This window comes from Peromyscus maniculatus, chromosome 8 (genome assembly GCF_049852395.1).
Source record: "Peromyscus maniculatus bairdii isolate BWxNUB_F1_BW_parent chromosome 8, HU_Pman_BW_mat_3.1, whole genome shotgun sequence".
Lineage (NCBI taxonomy): Eukaryota > Metazoa > Chordata > Mammalia > Rodentia > Cricetidae > Peromyscus > Peromyscus maniculatus.
The window spans coordinates 1,291,414-1,311,648 of record NC_134859.1 but is presented as its reverse complement, the minus strand read 5'-3'; the positions used below and the strand labels follow the sequence as shown (position 1 = coordinate 1,311,648).

The 20,235-nt window shown below is 43.4% G+C and overlaps 1 protein-coding gene across 6 annotated transcripts in view; it reads right to left on the bottom strand.

Moving 5' to 3' along the window:
- Positions 1-20,235, bottom strand: part of Pdxdc1 (pyridoxal dependent decarboxylase domain containing 1) — a 59,685-nt gene that overhangs the window by 1,328 nt on the left and 38,122 nt on the right. For 2 of the 6 annotated variants that reach the window (XM_076577815.1, XM_006983879.4), the window contains exons 13-23: positions 17,132-17,182; positions 13,471-13,534; positions 10,961-11,049; positions 9,233-9,338; positions 5,314-5,485; positions 4,649-4,767; positions 4,258-4,379; positions 3,310-3,402; positions 3,128-3,224; positions 2,083-2,187; positions 1,460-1,689 (exon numbers count right to left, since the gene is read on the bottom strand). In XM_076577815.1, the coding sequence (XP_076433930.1) occupies positions 1,460-1,689; positions 2,083-2,187; positions 3,128-3,224; positions 3,310-3,402; positions 4,258-4,379; positions 4,649-4,767; positions 5,314-5,485; positions 9,233-9,338; positions 10,961-11,049; positions 13,471-13,534; positions 17,132-17,182 (1,248 nt within the window). Of the gene's footprint in view, positions 1-87; positions 1,690-2,082; positions 2,188-3,127; positions 3,225-3,309; positions 3,403-4,257; positions 4,380-4,648; positions 4,768-5,313; positions 5,486-9,232; positions 9,339-10,960; positions 11,057-13,470; positions 13,535-17,131; positions 17,183-20,235 lie in introns of those variants that run through there. The other 4 variants (XM_006983876.4, XM_076577818.1, XM_076577816.1 and 1 more) reach the window with 3 other exon arrangements.

Below are 20,235 nucleotides of genomic sequence, written 5' to 3'. Positions count from 1 at the left end.
TAAGATGTTTAGGATTATGGAAGTTATTTTTTTAAGAACGTTTATGTTATCTGATGAAAAGTAAGATTTATATCAAGTTCACAGGTAGCAATTTCAAGAGCCTTTATTTAAGCCAACATCAGATAGTGTCTCAAGGTAAAATTCGGTTGCAGCAAAACCAGGTAACAATTCCAAATGTATAAAAACATTGAAAAATCAATCAGTTCAAGGTGATGATTTACCCCTCCCCACGTCACCTGCTATACTTCATTGCATCAAATGAACAGGGAAGACTATTTAATCATTTGCACCAAAAAAATGGAAAGATTGCATCTTGACAAGTGGCAACTGTCAAAAATCGCATCAAATCAGTGTAATTATAGGCTTAAAGTGGTATAACTAAGGCTTCCAACACTACAGTCCACAGGCCCACCATCTCAGCATCTTCCATTGTTTGACTTTTAGGGACTAAAAAGGCACGGGGTGGGGCATCTTAGGGCACTGCAGGTGATGCAGTACTTGGGAAATACACATGGATGAGAATTAGGCAGCAAGCTCTGGCTGGTTAGCCCGAAAGAGGCAACTTCTCTGGTTCTTTCCTGAGTCGGGCCCAGGGTGAGCACAGGAGAAGTGGCAGCCACCTCATGAAAAGCAGGTCGCAGGCTTGCTTGCTTGCGGCAGCCTTCACTGTGCTGCACAGAAGACGACATGGGCTCTTCATGGCAGCCTGCAGAGGGCTTTCTGTCCTGACCTGACACAAGCACAGGGCACACTGGGCACCAGCTTCAAAGCATTACCAGTGTTTACAAATAGACTTAAATATGGTCAGGAAGAGGTCTTCAGTCAGTTACTGTTAACAAATGAGTTCTTAACTGTGTTTACAGAGAATGTGTACCCGAGAAAAGGGGCAGCAGGAGACAGTCCTAGTGCCACAGCCCATGTGTACACAGGCGAGGGTTCTGATGCTCTCACTCGGGTCCTACTGAGACCCATTTCCTGATGCCAACCAGTGAGGCAGGTATCTACCACAACTTGACTGAACTACAGACCTAGTAAGACAGAAGCATGGAGGAGAACCCAGAGAATCACAGTATGCAGCCTAATCACGCTTAGGTTCAGAGAGAGGAGAGAGAACAGGGTTTCAAGTGGAAGGTGCTTGAAATCTACATGTTCTCTCAGCACAGAGTGTTTATGGTACAGGAAGAAAGGGTATGCCTAGGTTGGGCAGGCCAAAATAGTCAATTGGTGGTTGCTCAACTTACACATAAAATAATTGTCCCCCACCCCCAGAAAGCCTGGTTTTCCACCATTATCTGTGCAAAACTCCCAGTTTAGCACAAATGGCAGAAATTTCTATCATATTATAGCATGTGGCACAGTTCACATTTTCAATAAAACTTCATCTTTCCTGAAACAAGAGTCAATGAAGGTTCAAGCCCAGTATTACTGAGCTTTATCTTAAGCGCTCCAGTCCCTCTACCTGAGGGCGGTCATCTTCCGGATGCTGGGCCTTGTTCTGCAGGGCCTCAGCCTGCCTGGCCATGGGGGCAGGAACACTTGGGGCCTGCTCAGGGCAGTGGGTCTCTGGGTTGCTGTGCTCAAGCCCACTGGACAGCTGTTCCACCTTTTCGAGGTCTTCAATGTGGCTGACTGAGCTGGTCTCACTCACAGCATCCGAGCCTCTGAGGGACCTTTTGAAAGGTTTCTGGCCTAGAGAGACAAGATGAACTATGCTGAGACTGGTGGGGACATCTTGTAACAAAGGTGCCGTGGTCCTGCATGGTCATTGAGTAGGCAGGAATGCTGGAATTCTGGCTTGCATCTTAGAGGTGAAGCGGGAACTAAAGAGCATTGTGGCACTGTACTGCTCCCCAGGCCAGTGCTTCTGTGGTGCCCCTAACGGGAGGGAAGTGCCTTGGGTAAAGCAATGCTTGCCTTAGGAGTGCCATGGAGGCATTTCTTTGGAGCTAAATCTCAGGTGCCTGAATGGTTGTTTCAGTGAAGGGAATGGAATTTTGGATTAAAGAAAGGAACATAAGGAACAACAAATAGAACTGGTTTTCTTCTGTTAATGAAGGTGAACTGTGGAGAGGTTTAACCCACCTGGAAGTCGCTGTTTGCTTCGAGTGCCTGAGGGTGTAGGAGGTGGCGTCACTCCCGTACCTTGTACTTTGTAGACATATGTGTGTTCTGTGGACTCCAGAGAACCTGTCAGGAAAAAAAAAGTGGCAGGAGCTCCTGGCACAGCCATCCTGAGATGTCACTTGCCCTCAACTGGCTTTGTGTCTTAATCAGCATAGAGCCACTACTTAGCTTCCCACTGACTGAACTGGAGCAAACCTACCCTGCAGTTGCTCACAGCTCTCTACAAGCTCCTCAGCTCCTGGGAATGCTCCAGCAGTGTGTGCAGTGTGCCGGGACCCATACCCAGTGCAAAATGCTCTTTAGCAAAGAGCAGATGCTCCTGTTAAAGGCTGAGGTCTGACAGGTAAAATGTTCCTTGTTTGTGGTGTTTTCAGACAGTCTCATAAAACCCTGATCCTTCAGCTTCAGCCTCCTAGATGCTAGGATGACATCCTTCTGCCACCATACCAGGAAACTCTTGTGATCTTTTGCTATCTTGAGAATCTAGCTATTATTTTCTGGAGAAGGAACAAAGGAAGAAACATCAAGTTTTGAGAGTATTTCTTTGGTAGGACAGGAAAGGAGTCACAGCTGTTAGCATCTCACAGCAAGTTGCCAATAGCTGACTGCCAGTCACTGGTTTAAAATAAATACTGTGTGCTACATACAATCTTTAGGTTCCCCTTTCAGAAGGAGCCCTGTCCTGCACAAAATACTCAGGACTACTGTGGGAAACAGTCCTTATGCCAGTGTCCACACTGCACTGTCCCCAGATGAGGGCCAGTTGGATAGGCATGTCCTTGTTCCAAGGAAGACAATGTGCATGCTGCAGAGTGGCTGCTTGCTTTCTGACTATTTCAGCAGAGGCTGGGGGAGATGACAGGGCAGTAGGGCGGACTGCCTCACTTCATATTCCTGCAGAGAATCGGGGAGGTAAAAAAGCATGGCGGGTTCTGGGAGGGAAAGGCATCTGGTCAGAACTGTGAAATAACAGATGTAGGCATAGGCCAGTTGGAAGTCCTACCTGCTGTTAAGTTAAAACTTCTTCCCTTTTGTGAAGCTTGGACTGGAGAAAACCAATTCAGCACGGACCCTACTACAGGGATCTGCCGCAACACTCCCTGTAAGACATAATCTTTGTTCAGGACGACCTGCTGAGCCTGCTCTGCTGGGATGCCAGCCTGGCAGACTCCAACAGTCACCTACCTCTTCCAGAAGCCGCTCCTCATTTGCCTTCTGCAGTTGAACCTGAGCCTCCTGAATTCCCTTCCGAACGACTTCTGTCATGTTCTCTAGAAGCTGCAAAACCAAGGAAGATACTGTTTGTCTAAGCGTCTTGCCTAGTGCCTGGAACTTCTTACACAATCACCAGCATTGGTGACATTTCCCACAAGTGTGTCAGTAGATGGAATTCTGCACTGAAATACCTGAGCAAAAGCTAAATAGAAAATTAAACAGAAGAAGATGAAAGCTCATGCAGGCCCAAGCAGATAGAACTTGTTGCCTGGCCTCATTTGCTAAAGGGGAGAAATAACTAGTTCCATTTTGAATGTTTTATCAATGAAAAGCAAGCACTGTTTAATGCTGAGAGAAAGTCAGAATTAACTGCTAAGACTGGGAAAAACCAACAGTGAACACAGCCAGCTCCTTGGTTTTTAAAAACCTCTTCATCCCCCCATACCCTAAAGTGAACTACAGCACATGTGTCTCTGTCTGCTCTCAGGCAAGGATGGGTTGGTCTGACCACTAGCCTTGTAGCCTGGTCTTCCATGCTACCTGACCAACAGAGGAAGGTCTGTTTTTGGTGGCGTGGCCTTTATCAGGAACATCTGTGTTGTTTGTCCTTAGGACCCAGCTCCTTTCAGGAAGTCTCACCTCAGTGCACTGTGGATGTGAGCAAGCCCCTAAGAGCTCAGCTGCCCTAAGCCACAGCATTTGCTGCACAGCTTGGTGTACATGGCTCTTCCCCAACACTGCCTGGTGAGGACACTGGGGGCAGCAACTGTGTCCAGGCCACTTAGCATTCCTCATGCCTGGCGTAAGACCTAGCTCTCAGGAAAGCAACATTTGGCAAAGAATGAAATGAACAGACATTCCCCAGTGTTGTATTGCAAAAGTAAGAAAAGACATGAAATACTAATTCATCTTACAGACCCTTGAGTTTTCCTCAATTTCCCGGGCTGTGACTGCAATGGTCTCTACTAGTTCAGAAATATCCACATCATCACTTGCCAGGCCAATGTAAATGCAGCTCTTCATGCTTTTGTACTCAGGGCCTGGGGAAAGAAACAGGCAAGGCTGGCTCCCAAGTCCTCAGGACAGTGGGAAGCCAGGTCTGTCCTGACTATGAGGAAGATGCCTCTGACAAAGGAAAGGAAGGCTGGAAGAGCTGCAGAGGGAGGGAGACCTTACTCTGGGAGACACTTAACCTCCAGTTGGTCCTAAACCAGAGCTCTCCCCTCTGTGGCAATGAAAATCATCTTCCTTAAGCCCATTTGACATGGTCTTCTTAAAGTTCACAGTGACTTAGGCAAGTAGTTCTTACCCATTTTAAATATGAGGTCAGATTCCAGTTCATTTAACTTTTTCAGAAGTCCAGTGTGTATTTCCTCCCCCTCTGGATCAGATTTCAAACTGCTGTTATCATCATTAGCATGCTCATACCTAAAACACCAGAGCACAGAAACACATCTAAGATTGAGCATCTCTTCAGACAGGACTGTGGGTGTAGTAGAAACTCCCAGAGATGAGCACAGATGTGGAGTAATCTTTTAATAACGTCTAAGCCTCAGTTTGTGGTCCAGGAAAACGAGAGTCTGGGGGTCTTTTATTTACAAGGAAAAAGGGAAAATGAGAGGAAGGGAAGGTAGCCCAGAAGACTGTGAGGCCAGTACACCTCTCTCCCTGGGAACTAGGCTTACCCTGTAAAGCTCTGTATATTTCACAGAGTAACCATTTGTCCACTATATGTCTGCCCTGGGCACTTGTGAATTCGCACAAGCAGATGGCACATAGTGACCCCTGACTCACTGAGCCCAATGGTGGGCCAAACTATCTGACTACATATTTTATGGGCCTTTCTAAATACTCCAGAACATCTTAGTGAGTTCTTAGCAAATATATTCCAACTTCACCTGGATATGTAAGCATCAGGACCTACTTGTCTTTGACAAGTAGTCCTTCACATCATGTAACAAGTCAAATCATTACCTGACAACCCCGATTCCAGGCCAGTTGGGGTCATCAACATATAGGAGGCCTGCTGTCCCCTCTACCTCCTGCCTGAACTCTTCTCGGAGCTGTAGTGTACAGGTCAGGACTGGCAGTTTGCTTTGGATGCAGGTGATGAGTTGATCCACATCTTCTTCTCGAGTTCCTAACACTGAAAACACCCACAGAATGTTCGAGAAAGGCTTAAAGAAGGACTTGGTGGTGGGGTAGGGGGTACATGAAGGGGAGACTCTTTACTACTAACAAGGTCAAAGGTCAAAAGCCCTCAGTAGTAGCTGAATTTTTTTTTTTTTTTTTGAGACAGGATTTCTCTGTGTAGTTCTGTCCTGGAACTCAGTCTGTAGACCAAACCAGGCTGGTCTTGAACTCAGAGATCGGCCTGCCTCTGCCTCCTGAGTACTGGGATTAAAGGTGTGTGCCGCCACTGCCACCACCGCCACCGCCACCGCCACCACCACCACCACCACGCTTTTTTTTTTTTTTTTTGACAGGGACTCATCCTGTAGTTGAGGCTGGCCTTTAACTCCTGGCAGTCATCCTGCCATAACTTCCAAAGTGTTGGGATTATGGGCATAAGCTACTATACCTGACCTAAAAAAATTTTTTAAGTTGTTCCATGTAACTACAGAAGGATCAGGTAGCAAAACCTAACACACTTGGGGCTCGGGCAACAGTTCCCTTGTACAAGCATGAGGACCTGGGTTTGGATCCCCATGGATCATTACACAAAAAGGTGGCTTCATGGTACACACCTGTAATCACAGCACTGGGGAAGTAGAGACTAGAGGATCCCTGGAGCTCACTGGCCAGCTCAGCGAGCTTCAGGTTTAAGCAAGAAACTCTGTTCTAAAAATATAAAGTGGACAGAGATAAAAGGCATCTGATGCCAACCTCTGGCTTCCATGTGCAAACACACATATACCACACACATAAACAAATTTTTAAAAATCAGGCTGACAGGGCTCAGTGGTAAAAGTGCTTGCCACCAAGCCTAGCAACCTAAGCTTGATCCCAGGACCCATATGGGTAGTAGGAGAGAATCAAGTCCCATAAGTCCTCTGACTTCTACATGCATGTGCCCTTTCCACACAATAAACATAAATAATGAATGAATACATAACAATTTAATGGTTGTTGCTCCAGGACACACAGCTGTTTTATAGATTTAATGCACAATGGAGCTCTCTACCTATAAGCCATTTTCTCACAGAAGGCCTAACTCAGGTTACACATATCCTGTCATGGGCTAAAACAAAAAGGCAGGTTTTTGTTTTATATGCAAATATTAATGGAAGGGAATATTTTGGTGGATTTGTATCTAGGACACCAGGAAGAGGGCAGAGAGACAATACCAGACCACATGAGATACACTGGGTTATTCAGAGGTGAGGGAGTCTTAGCATCTACCATCCCTCCTCCTTTGGGCTCACGGATGCTGCCTGGGTGTTCTCTACCAACCTCCAGCACTGTCTTCAGGGCTAGAGTTGAGGCCATCAGCAAGTTCCAAAATGGCCTTTTCTTTGCAGGGCAAATTTTCTTATTTTGATAAGCTTGAGAAAATACCTTTGCAAAAATGTTGAACATCTCATGAAAAACCACCAAAAACTCTTAAATTGTCTTAAGTTTTATTATAAAAAGCATAACCATTCAGCACTTGGGGTGCAAGGCAGGTGGATCTCTGAGTTCGAGGCCAGCCTGGTCTACAGAACAAGTTCCAGGACAGCCAGGGCTACACAGAAAAACTCTGTCTTGGAAAATCAAAGTGGGGGAAAAAGGTGTTGTGGCTTATGCATGTAATTCCAGTACTTAGGAGACTGAGGCAGGAGGATCAAACGTTTAATGTCAGCCTGGGTTACAGAGCAAGACCCTGTTTCTAAAATATAATAAGGGTTGGTGAAATGGTACTGTGAGTAAAGGTACTTGCTGACATGTATGACAACTGAGTTTGATCCCTAGAATTTATATGGTAAGAGGAAATTGACATCCAAAAACTGTCCTTTAATTTCTATATGTGTAAATGTAGAGCACATGTAACGCACACACACACACACACACACACACACACACACACACACACACACTACACCAAATAAATAAAAAATTTTAAAATAAGAAATATAGCCAGGTATATGGGTGCACACCTTTAATTCCAGCATTTAGAAAGCAGAGGCAGGCAGTTCTCTGTGAGTTCAAAGCCAACATAGTCTACAGAGTGAATGTTTTAGGCCTGTCAAAGGTACAAAGTGAGACCCTGTCTCCAAAGAATAGGAACATATGAAAACTCTACATATTTACAGGGTACTGTGGGCTATGTTGACACATGCATATCTGTAATGATCCCATCTGAGAAAAGCCTGTCTATCTCTCCAAACAGTCAACTGTTTCTTTGTGGAGAAGACATTCACAGTCTTTTCTAGTAGCAGCATTTTAGTGCATTCCTGTGAGCCTACAAGCACTGACACAAAACAGAACAAAGAGCTTATTTCTCCTGCCCAGCTGTTGTTTTATTAGTGACTGAGAGGGTACATCCCCATCTTCAGCCTTAACTTCACAGACTTCAATTGGGCTGCTTTCTGCCATGTCTAAAAGGGTGGCCCTACTCTATTAGAGTTCTAGGGCAATTGGGGATTCCCATTCCCATCCCCAGTGTGAATGGAGAACTTCTGGAGGGTTGACTACATGGAGGATCTTTGAGGGTGGCATACCAGAAGATATGGAAACTGTGTCCCTTTCCTACAATTTGCCCTTATACATTTCTTCCTTTCTTTTCTTTTCTTTTTTTTTTTGGAGACAAGATCTCTGTGTGTAGCTTTGGAGCCTATCCAGGAACTCACTATAGACCAGGCGGGCATCAAACTCAGAGACCTGGTTCCCAAGTGCTGGGACGAAAGGCATGCATCACCACTGCTTGGCTGCCTTATACATTTCTATCTTTAATTATGTGTATTAAAATATATTGCAACCTTAAATATATACTACTAAAAATGCAATTAAACAAAAATAAAAGCATGTCTAGGCTCTATTCCAGACATACAGTGTCAAAACTCTGAAGTGGTCCAGCTGCTGAAAGGCTTGTTTGGGGTGGAAGGAACTCTTTCTTACTGAAAACATTTTATGTATTTTATCATGTTTTCTCTCTCCCAATTCCTCCCAGCTCCTTTCACCTGCTACCTACACAACTGTATGTTCTCTCAAAACAAACCAAAAATGAGAGGGAAAAAAAACCCAAACAAACAAGAAACACAACTCCCCCTCCACCCAAAACTTGAAATTAAAACAAATAAAAGACCAATAATAAAAAAAAAGAAAAAGAAAAAAAAAAAAGCCAAACAAAGCAGAATGAAACAAAAAATTCCACAAAAATACCACTGAGTTCATTTGTGTTGACTAGCTACTCCCTGGCACTTTCTCTTGTCAGCTAACTGCAGACAGCTTCTTTGTTGAAGGGGCTGGGGACAGAAAACGGGGGACAGGGGACAGGAAACAGGGGATAGGGTCCCCCCCTCCATTGTCCTCTTCGCTTCTCAGTGTGGGACCCTTCTGCCTTGAACCTGTGCAGGTCTTGTGCGTGCTGCCACAGTCTTTAAGTGCTGAAAGGTTTTAAAGCTACACAAATCACTCAGATATGCACTTGGGCATGAGAAGTAACCCAAACAGAAAACCTAGAGTCAAAGGACATCAACACACAGAACTGAGGGGCTCCAGATGTCTCACTCTATTACTGAGAAGTTATGTTGACCTAAGTTTGGCTCCAAAGAAAAGCTCCTTCAAAGGGAGATGCTGCAAACTCCAGGAGAGCAGGGCACAAGGGAGACCCAGTCATCTGACTGCTGGTCACCAGTAGGCACAGTGGACTCTTTCTGCCCTAGCCACACGGACAGAGTTGTAACTGCCTTACCTGCTGCTGTCATCAAAGGGCTGAACCTCACACACGTGCCATCTCCCTCCAAGTCCATGACAGTGAGGCCACACATAGGCACTAACTGTTTCAGTTGTTCTCCTAGCTGCAGGGAAAAGGACAGAGGACATTCCTGCAACAGGGAACTTAAATATCCTCACACCCACCCTCCCAACCTCACCCAGACTCAAGTGGCTTCTGCAGCTAGTTTCCCCTATTCTTCAGGGTATCTTTCAATATTTCACAGCAATTTCTTGTTTCCAGTGCTATGAACAGACCTTGTCCAGGGGACTATGCCCCTCCACCTCACCTTTTCCAATTAACAGTTCATTTTATGTTATTCCAAATACAAATTCACTTTAGAAAAACATGCACTACAGTTAAAACAAAAATATGAAATAAAAATGACTAACAACATACTATCTTAACACTGACCATCGATATCTGCTGTATTTCCCAGGGTCTTTTCTCGGTTTTTGTAACAGTGCATTCTATACAATTTAGGAACCTAGCCAGGCAGTGGTGGCGCACGCCTTTATTAATCCCAGCACTCGGGAGGCAGAACCAGGCAGATCTCTGTAAGTTCGGAGCCAGCCTGGTCTACAGAGATCCAGGACAGGCACCAAAACTACACGGAGAAACCCTGTCTTGAAAAACCAAAAAAAAAAAAAAAAAAAAGAAAGAAAAATTTAGGAACCTATTCTCTTTGTCTGTATGCAGGCACACATTTGTGTGTGAGCATGGGTATGTGGAGGCCAGAGATCAATGCTGGGCTCTCCCTCAGTCATTCTCTATCTTACTTTTTGAGACAGGGCCTCTCCTCACTGAAATTGTAGCACATTGATTTGTTTATACTGTCTGGCCAGTGAACCCCTGAACCACCTGTCTGCCTCTCTAGTGCTGTAGGTATGATTGTAGGTATGCTGCCGTGCCTATTTTTTTTTTTTTTACATGGATGCTGAAGATTTGAACCATGTCTGCCTGCATGCCGCCATACTCCCAGCTGCCATGCTCCCCACCATGATGATAATGGACTAAATCTCTGAAACTGTAAGCTGCCATCTCAATTAAATGTTTTTCTTATAAGAGTTGCCATAGTCATGGTGTCTCTTCACAGCAATAAAAACTTAACTAAGATAACATTTTTACCCTAGTGAAAACATGTGAAGTCTAAAATCTAGGGTCCCACATGTTAAGTGTTCAAAAAGCTGCTAGAGCAGCATGCTGGCCCACTTTGCCTGGCTGCCATAGATCCTTGGGGACACCTGTACCTTCTGATGCACTTCGTTTGTCTTGTTTCTTTGATACAAGGTATCACTATGTAGCCCTGGCTGTCCTGGAACTTACTATGTAGACCAGGCTGGCCTCAAACTCAGAGATCCACCTGCCTCTGCCTCCCAAATGCTGGGATTAAAGATGTGCACCACCACGCCCAGCTTTAGGCACACTCTTGTTGCCCAAAGCAGAGGTACTGAAGTTCAGCTTCACATACTGTTTTAGTCTTAGATATCAATCAGGAAATGGTCACAGAAGGAAAGTGAGGGGCTTGCCAGAGGTGACAGTGTGGGAGGTGCTTATCTGATTCAAAACAGAACAAGCCTGGTGTCTCTGCATGAAGCTCCTTCCTGGGGCTATGACTAATCACACACAACCACGTTTACACAGCAGGGGTGAGGCCAGGTGACACTGCTCCAGATGTAAAGAAGAAAAAGTAGCAGCCATCTTTACCCAGTGGTTCAGTGCATCACAGGCATGTCTCTCCCGGCCAACAGCTGCAGGTGCTACGCTGGATACAGGGACAGCTTTAAACGCTGGATCTGAGGCCAAACACAGAAGGGATTCATTCCCAGAAACAAGGCCATAATAAACACTACAACTCAATCCCACTTCATGTAGATGCCAATGTGAATCCTTAGAGAACAGCATCACATATTAATGAAACCAAAATGTCTGAGAGGTTAATGTCCTATACTTTTCTGATGAACTAAGTAACTTCTCAATAGATTTTTAGAATAGGATTCTCCCCCTCCTTCCCTCTCTCTGGTTTCTTAAGACAGGGTTTCACTGTATAACCCTGATGTCCTGGAATTTGCTCTGTAGACCAGGCTGGCCTTGAACTCACTGAGTGAGTTCTGCCACTGAGTGCTGGGTCTAAAGACTTGCGCTATCACCACCCAGCTTAGAATAGGATTCTTAATTTTCCTTTTTAAAAAAAATTGCTTTCAGGCCGGGCGGTGGTGGCGCACGCCTTTAATCCCAGCACTCGGAAGGCAGAGCCAGGCGAATCTCTGTGAGTTCAAGGCCAGCCTGGACTACCAAGTGAGTTCCAGGAAAAGGCGCAAAGCTACACAGAGAAACCCTGTCTCGAAAAACCAAAAAAAAAAAAAAAAAAAATTGCTTTCAACACCAGCCTGGTGGTACACATCTATAATCTCAGCCTTTGGTAAAGCTAAGGCCAGAAGGCAGTGGTGGCACACACCTTTAATGCTGGCACTGGGGAGGCACAGGCAGGTGGGTCTCTGTGAGTTTGAGGCCAGTCTGGTCTACAGAGTGAGTTTTTGGACAGCCAGAGGTACACAGAGGAACTCTGTCTCAAAAAACCCAAAAGTTTGCTTTCAAGGAATTCCAAAAGGAAACCAAAGAAATGTAAATGGACAATAAAGAGAACAAAAAAATCACTATGCATCAAGCCAAAGCCATTGAAAAAAGTGGGGCTCTGACAGAGGGTGATGGAGCCCATGCAGACAGGAAGGTGGGCATTTAGTGGAGATAGTATTGAGTAAGCAGAAGGACTGTTACAAGTATAAAGCCAGCTTGGTCTACACAGTGAGATCTTGTTTCAAACAAGAAAAAACGAAAAGGAATGAAGGGAAAAGTATTTGAAGTAGAAAGAACAACAGTGCCAGAGTCACATGCAAGGCAAGAGCAGGGTGTCCTAGGAACAAGGAAAAGACCAGTGTGACCAAAACACAATGAGGAGGAGGAAGGAGGGATCAGAAAGGAGAAAGAGCTAACAAAAGAGCCTAGGAGCATGGTGTAAAGCCCTGGCTTTGACTCAGCTGAAAAAGAGATGCTGATGGCTATGAGCAGGGCAGAGGCTGAGGTGAGGCTCACTCACTGCCATGCAGAGTTGCCTGAAAGGGACTGTGTACAAATGTGGGAATGTCAGTGATGAGTAGGTGCTGTGGTTGTCTAGATGAAGACTAATGTGCTTTGGACTAGGCTGGTGGCATGCTGGTCACTTTTTTCCCCTTGCAGTATTGGGGATTAAACCTAGTGCCTTATGTATGCCAGGAATTGCTATACCCTCAACAAGATCCATCCCTTAAAAATAGAGATTGATTGATTGATTGACTTACAGACAGGGATTCTCTGTTCTAGAACTTGATCTCAAACTCAGAAATCCTCTGCCTCTGTCTCTCCAGTGTTGGGATTATGGGTGTGTATTACTTTATCAGTTTAAAAGAAAATCTTGATCCCAGCACTCAGGAGGCACAGGCAGGCGGATTATTGTGAATTTGAGGCTAAAATTAGTTTATATAGCGAGTTCCAGGCCAGCCAGAGGAGAAGGGGTAGGGTGGGGTTGGGGAGGGGACAGAGTGAGAGGAAGAAAGGGAGACAGAGACAGAGACTGGCTGAGTCTTTGATCTATCCTCAATCAAAATGCTTGAGAAGTAGAGGCTAAGAATCTAACAGAATAAGAAGTTTAATGTCCCACACTTTTTCTTCATTATGTAACTCCAAAAATATCCCCAGAAATACAATTCTTTATTTCCATTTTTAAAAAAGTCACTCTCGACAGGTGGTCCCACCTTTAATCCCAGCCCTATGGAGGCAGAGGCGGGAGGATCTCTGTGAGTTTGAGGGCAGCTTGGTCTACAGAGTGAGTTCCAGGACAGCCAGGGCTACAGAGAAATTCTGTCTCAAAAGAACCAAACAAACAAACAAAAAAGTCACTCCCCTTAAAAGAATTCTGAGAACAAACCAAAGCAAAGTTTGTAAGCTGACAACTAGTCTGCTAAGCACTGTGTACTCAGCACAGGCTATGTGATGGTATTTGGGAGTCCTGGGTTTAATCATAGGCACTTAACACTAGCATGTTTGTAGAAACTGTAATACTTTTCTAAAATGACTGAAGATTTTAGCAATAAAAACATATGGACTACCTATTTGATTATATAATATTAAATTTAAAGCCTTAAACACAGATATAAACTTTTTTTTTTTAAATCACTTACCTGAGCCTGGTAATTCCTGGAAAAATCTGAACACTACTACTGGAGAACTGAGCTCATCTTCCACCTGCAAAAAGTGAAGTGTGCTGTTACCACATTGAGGATAGGGTCAAACATCAACAGGATGAGATAGTATCTTTGGATAAACAGGCAGATATGCTGCCTGTACACAGACATTTTAAAAAGCTCAAAGGTTGTAACTGGCCTGAAATGAAATGAAAATGATGATTCCTTACTCTCTTGACCCAATAAACCCTGTAAAACTATGCAAACTAGCAAAATGCATTTAAATTTTAAAAAATGCATAGGAGTGTTTTGCCTGCATGTGTGTATGTGAACCAAGTGTGTGTCTGGTACCCACAGAGGCCAGAATAGGATACTGGATCCCCTGGAACTAGAGTTACAGACTGTTGTGAGCCACTATATAGGTGCTGAGAATCAACTCTGGGTCCTCTGCAAGAGCAGCAAAGTGTTCCTAACTGCAGAGCCATCTCTCCAGCCTAAATCAGGAACTTTTTATAAAAAGGCATCAGCTCTTAGAACAAGACTCAAGTCCTTCTGGCAATGTATATATCTGCAGCCTAAAATATACCGGTGTATTGTCAGACAAGTAACTCAACCTATTTCCTAACTGATGACAAGGCTCACTGCACTACAATGTCATGATGTACTTCCCTCTCCACATAAGCTGACGATCAGGTTTACCACACAACCATGGTACATACCAACCAGCAACAGTGTTTCTGTTGGGGGAAGCTCTAGGGATGCTTTTTTTTCAGCACTTAACAGTTATAATCTATCAGTGTAGTCATGAATCATGTGTGTTTTGAATTATACGGTGGCTGATAAACTCACTTAGTAGGACTACAACAGGAAGTGATAACTCACAGACAGGCTCTCTCACTATGTAATGCTAGCTGGCCTGGAACTCACATAAATAAAATAAAATTACTAATGCTGTTTAAGAAAATAAGGAGTTACAGATTAAGTACAATGAGGAAAAAAGAATTAAAAGGTAGCAAAACAATCTCCCCATCTTTTGAGGTAAGGCAGAATGATCCAGTTTATAATGTGTGTGCATGTATATACATGATCACTGTTTTCTTCTTCCTTTGAACCTTGATCTCAGTGTCAGTGTGCACAAGAAATACTGTGAAGTTATAAAAAAAAAAAAATGCAAGGTTTTACCAACATAATAGACTGAACTAATACTGAAGTTATCTAATTATAAATTATGGAGTGTTATATTAAACAAAATTAAATCTAAAAAGTTTAAACCATTTCAGGGCTCAAAACAAAATGAATCCAGAAAGAAGACTAAACAGAAGAAGCATCTGTGAGGACTGGACATAGTGGCATACTCAGGAGGCAGAGGCAGACAGATCCCTGAGTTTGCAGCCAGCCTGGTCTACACAGCGAGTTCCAGCCAGGGCTACACAGAGAGACCCTGTCTCAAAAAAACAAATGACAACAACAAAGCAGCAGCTGTAAAGTTAAGCTAAGCTGCATGGACAGGGAGCATGAGTGGTCATGAACCATAACTTTTATGGTTGAGATCCTATATTTTAATGCCCATGTGGTGCATGGAGAATTTATACAAAGCTTTTAATGAAGCTTCTTCAGGGAAAGAAATAAGTATAATATATAGTGTATTATATATATTATAATACATAATATGCATATGGTACATAAAGTATATATAATAATATATAATATTATATATATTATAATACACACACACACACACACACACACACACACACACACGAGCCTGAGTAAAAATGAGGTCAATAAAGAAGAAAAATCCTGGGGAATCAAGTGATGTATGTCCTGTGTGTGTGTGATCTCAGGGTGCTGAGGGGAAGGCTTCTTGAAGAGGAGATGTTTGAATTGAGACCTGAAAGCTCACAATTCAGTCAAAAGAAGAAATAGGGAGCAGTGAGTGTCTCCAAGCAGAGGGAAAAAAGGAGACTGTTGTAGGGATTAAACAAAACAATGCAGAAAGATATTGGGTGCTATGTGTGCTAACTGTAAATAATAAGCAGCCTACTAGTAGCTGTGAGACGACTGACATGCTACTTACTATGTCTTGTGTTGTTTGCTTATCATATATCCTCCACTGAAGGAAGTGGCCACTTAAAGAAGAGCTGTTGGAAGGTTTGTGGCTCTACTATGTGTAGCCTTACAAACACACTCCATAAGAACTGATGGTTAAGAGGGGACATAAGGACAGCCTTAGTGGGCTCAGGAAGGGACAGGACAACCACATGGGCTCAGTACTGCCTCGATTCCTAACAACAAGCTCATTCTAGTCCACTGTGAATCTCCTCATCTGCAGACAGAGGTGTCCAACCGATATACTTTCATTTGACAGCTGGGATGACAGAACAAGAGGTTAAGAAAATAACTCAGGGGATGGAGAGGTGGCTCAGTGGTAAAGAGAACTGACTATTCTTCCAGAGATCTGGGGTTCAATTCCCAGTAACCACATGGTGACTAACAACTGTCAGTAACTCCAGTTTCAGGGGATCCAGTGCTTTCTTCTGGTCTCTACATACATGGTAAATAGACATATTTGCAGACAAAACATCCATGCATATAAAATAACAACAAATAATCTTATGAAAAAAATGAAAATGACTCAGTGTCACAGGGTCACCCCGTGGCACTGCTAAGAGCAGAACTCAAGCCTCCTGACTGGGAATCATCTCCTTTGCTCCTCCAATGACCCACTATCCTCTTCCAAGTTTCCTTCCAACTGCATGCTGCCAGCTGACTGGCTTCAGAATGCAATACAGAGTACCTGTTCCCCAACCCTGGTTCCTATCCTAAAACCTAACCATATTCTAAACAAAGTGATTATATTAATCTGGACCCCAAATAAACTCAAGGACCAACTTTGAACTAAACTTGTTTTGCAAAAGTGCCAAATAAACACTCAGTGAGCACGTTTAAATAAAAACCTGACCTATTAATTTTCTGAATGAAGCAACATGTGAAAAGCTGCCCTCCTGGACTGATGCTTTTAGTTGTTAGTCCTGCTAGGTCCCTATCTCCTTGTGAGTTATTATTTGAGGGAGCCAAGATCCCAGCAGACAAGGTCTGGGGCATCTGCTTTTTCCTTCTCATCCCACTTTGATCAGGTTTCAGAAAGCAGCCCAGAGTATTCTGAGACAGTCAGCTCTGAGGATGGGTGATCTTAAGTCCTTGGGAAGGTGAAGTAAAAGGAATTTACGTAAGATCTTTGTGCAATCTAGATTTTAACAGAATTGTAGGAATTTAAAATTTAAACATTGTTTGGTACAGAATTCTTAATTTCAGACTGTGTAATTAGGTCACAAACATGTGTGATTGCCTCCTAAAGACTGTTGCTGGGCGGTGGTGGTGCACGCCTTTAATCCCAGCACTCAGGAGGCAGAGGCAGGTGGATCTCTGAGTTTGAGGCCAGCCTGATCTACAGAGTGAGTTCCAGAACAGGCTCCAAAGTTACACAGAGAAACCCTGTCTCAAAACAAACAAACAAACAAACAAACCCAAAAAGACTGTTGTTCACTGGAACTGTCCCAACGCAAATGAAATGTTATCACACTTAGGGAAAACCATTTTCTTTACTGGAGTTAAAAAAACTTAATTCAAAAGCACAGAAAATTATAATATACTATACCAAAATTTTGATGTGGTCCACTTTCTTCAAACTTTCTTGCAACCGTTGACTCTATAAATAACACAAAAAAGTATACAACCTTACTAGACTGATATAATATATTAGCAGGTATCATGAGGGTCTTTGCAATATGCAAATAAGCACTTCAGACAAAGGCATCTGCAACTTGGTGATTAAGTTTGGGTCCCAATTTTTACAATTCAACATCTGCAAATATTTTTCAGTCTTTCACATGTAGGGCTAGCAAGTGAAGACACATGGCATGCCAAGCCATGAGGATGGATACAATTACCATTACTATATAGTCTTAATCCGATACTCCTCATCACTGATATGAGAATCATTATAGTCCCTAACTCAGGGAGCAGAAGAACATGAATTCAGCACTGAGTATTGCATGTTGCAAAGCCCCTCAAGGAACCCCACTTGAAATTTGTTCTATCAGTGGAACTTATATTTGAGTGAAATTGTGGGCATCATATGAAATAATGCAAAGTGCTTCAAGGTGTTTGGCACTGAGTAGATGCTCAACAGCTGCCACACATGAAGAAAGAGGAGATAAGGAGGAGGAGAGGGGAGTCACACGAGACAGCTTTCTTTTTTGGGGATGTATGACACACAATATGGACTATAAGGCATGAACATGCAGACATGCACATCTGCTAATGCTCCACATAGTTTCACAGGTGCTCTAGGATGGTTGTCATTCAAACCCTTATGAACACTGGAGATTAATACAGGTTTGGGTTGTAGGCAGGTGCCAGAGCTGTAGTAATCTCAAGGGCTTGGTAGTTATGTCATCATTATTTTCCTGTACTCCTAGAGCCAAGGGGAATTGAACCTCTCCCATAAGTGCTCAAACCTTCCCCTAATTTGACTAAGTTGCTATGGTAATAAAGGCTTTTATTTCCTAAGAACGAAATCATGATATGAGCTAATAGAATGATGAAAACACTTTTTAAAAAATGCTTTATAAACACAAACCTTAAAATTAATTTTCAATGTAAAAAGGAATTAATCTATAAACCAAAGAATGAAATACTAATTTCTCTTAAGTATAAAAATGACAGGAGAAAGTGCCAATATCCTGGGTTGGAGGAGAAACAGTGGAGTATTTGTTTGGGGTACTGAGACTAAACCCAGGGCCTTGCACATACCAAGTGTGTGATCTACCACTGACCTACAACAACAGCTGTTGTAGAATATTATTTTAAGGTATGTTACTTTTATTTATGTTACATTTGTTTAACTTTGTGAAGCTGAGTTACTGTGCCTGTGTAAAACACCTGGTGGTCTAATAAAGAACAGGCCCATAGTGAGGCAGGAGAAAGGAAAGTCAGGGCTGGCAGGCAGAGAGGATATATAGAAGAAATCTGGCAGGAGAAAAAAGGAGATGGAGGAGTGAGGCGATCTAGCAGCCAGAGAGGGAGGAGGACTCCAGGGGCCAGCTACCCAGCTACACAGCAAGCCATGGAGTAAGAGTAAAAATTACAGAAGTAAGAGAACGGGAAAAGCCCAGAGGTAAAAGGTACACAGGGCTAATTTAAAGTTAAGAAAATAAGCCAAGCTAAGGCCAGGCATTCATATGAAGTAAGAATAAGCCTCTGTGTGATTTATTTGGGAGCAGGGTGGTGCCCCACCCCCCCAAAAAAAGAGTAAAATACCAATAACAACACACAGCCCAAGAATATATTTAAAACAAAGATTTAAACCCATATAAATAATTTATGTGACCAGGCACTACTTAATAGTTTAACATACATTAACTCAGTAAGTTCTTATAAGTAAATTATTATCTTATATTACAGGTGAGAAAAAAAGGTGTCAAAAAATGACATGCTTTTAAATTGGCACAGGGGTCAATGTTCACACCACACAAATAAGATAGCTTCTCATGTAATCCAGGTGTTGTCAAACTTAACTATGTAGCGAGGCTGGTCTTGAACTCCTTCCTGATCTTCCTGACCCCACCTCATGAAAGCTGGGATTACAGTCATGCATGATCATACTTAAACCCAATCTCTTTTTCCTCCTGTTAAAGTTGGCCTTGAATACTTAGTCTTCCCTGCCTCTGCCTGCTTTTTTTTTAAGAAATTTTTTATTCATTTTATATACCAACCACAGATCCCCCTCTCTTTCCTCCTCCCACCCTTCCAGCCTTTCCCCTCCCAACCCACCCCCCATTCCCCCCTACAAGAAGGTAAGGCCTCCCCTGGGGAGTCAGCAGAGCCTGGTGCATTCAGTAGAGGCAGGTACAAGCCTCTCCCCCTACATCAAGGCTGTGCAAGGTATCCTACTATGTATAGGTAGTGGGCTTCAAAAAGCCAGTTCATACACCAGGGATGGATCCTGATCCTACTGCCAGGGGGCCCCTTAAAGCAGATCAAGCTACATAACTGTCTCGCTTATGCAGAGGGCCTACTCTAGTCCTGTGGAGGCTCCACAGGTGTTGGTCTAAATTTCATGAGTTGCCACTAGTTTGATTTGGTTGTCTCTGTAGGTTTCCCCATCATGATCATGATGACCCTTGCTCATAGAATCCCTCTTCTCTCTCTGACTGGACTCCTGGAGCTCGGCCTGGTGTTTGGCTGTGGATCTCTGCATCTGCTTCCATCAGTTACTGGGGAAAGGCTCTATGATGACAGGGTATTCACTGATCTGATAATTGGGGTAAGCCAGTTCATCTGCCTGCTTCTTAAGTGTTTGAAAAACAGAGTTGAGCTACCACGCCTAGCTTGACTTTTTTTTTTAAAGGGTAAGGTTCTCAATACGTTTGTCTGTTCAAAACTGCTATGCTGAAATCTAATATCCTAAACAATGATATTAACAGGTTCAGCCTTTGAAAGTGGTTAGTGCATGATGGCTCACTAAAAAGAATTCACTAAAAAAGATTTGTGAACATGCTTATAAAAAGATGAAGGGATGCCGGGTGGTGGTTGTGGTGTACACCTTTAATTCCAGCACTAGGAGGCAGAGGCAGGTGGATCTCTTGTGAGTTTGAGACTAGCCTAGTCTAAAAAGCCAGTTGCAGGGCAGCCATAGCTGTTACCAGAGAAACCCTGTCTCAAAAGAAAACAAAACAAAACAAAAAAGCAAACAAAAAA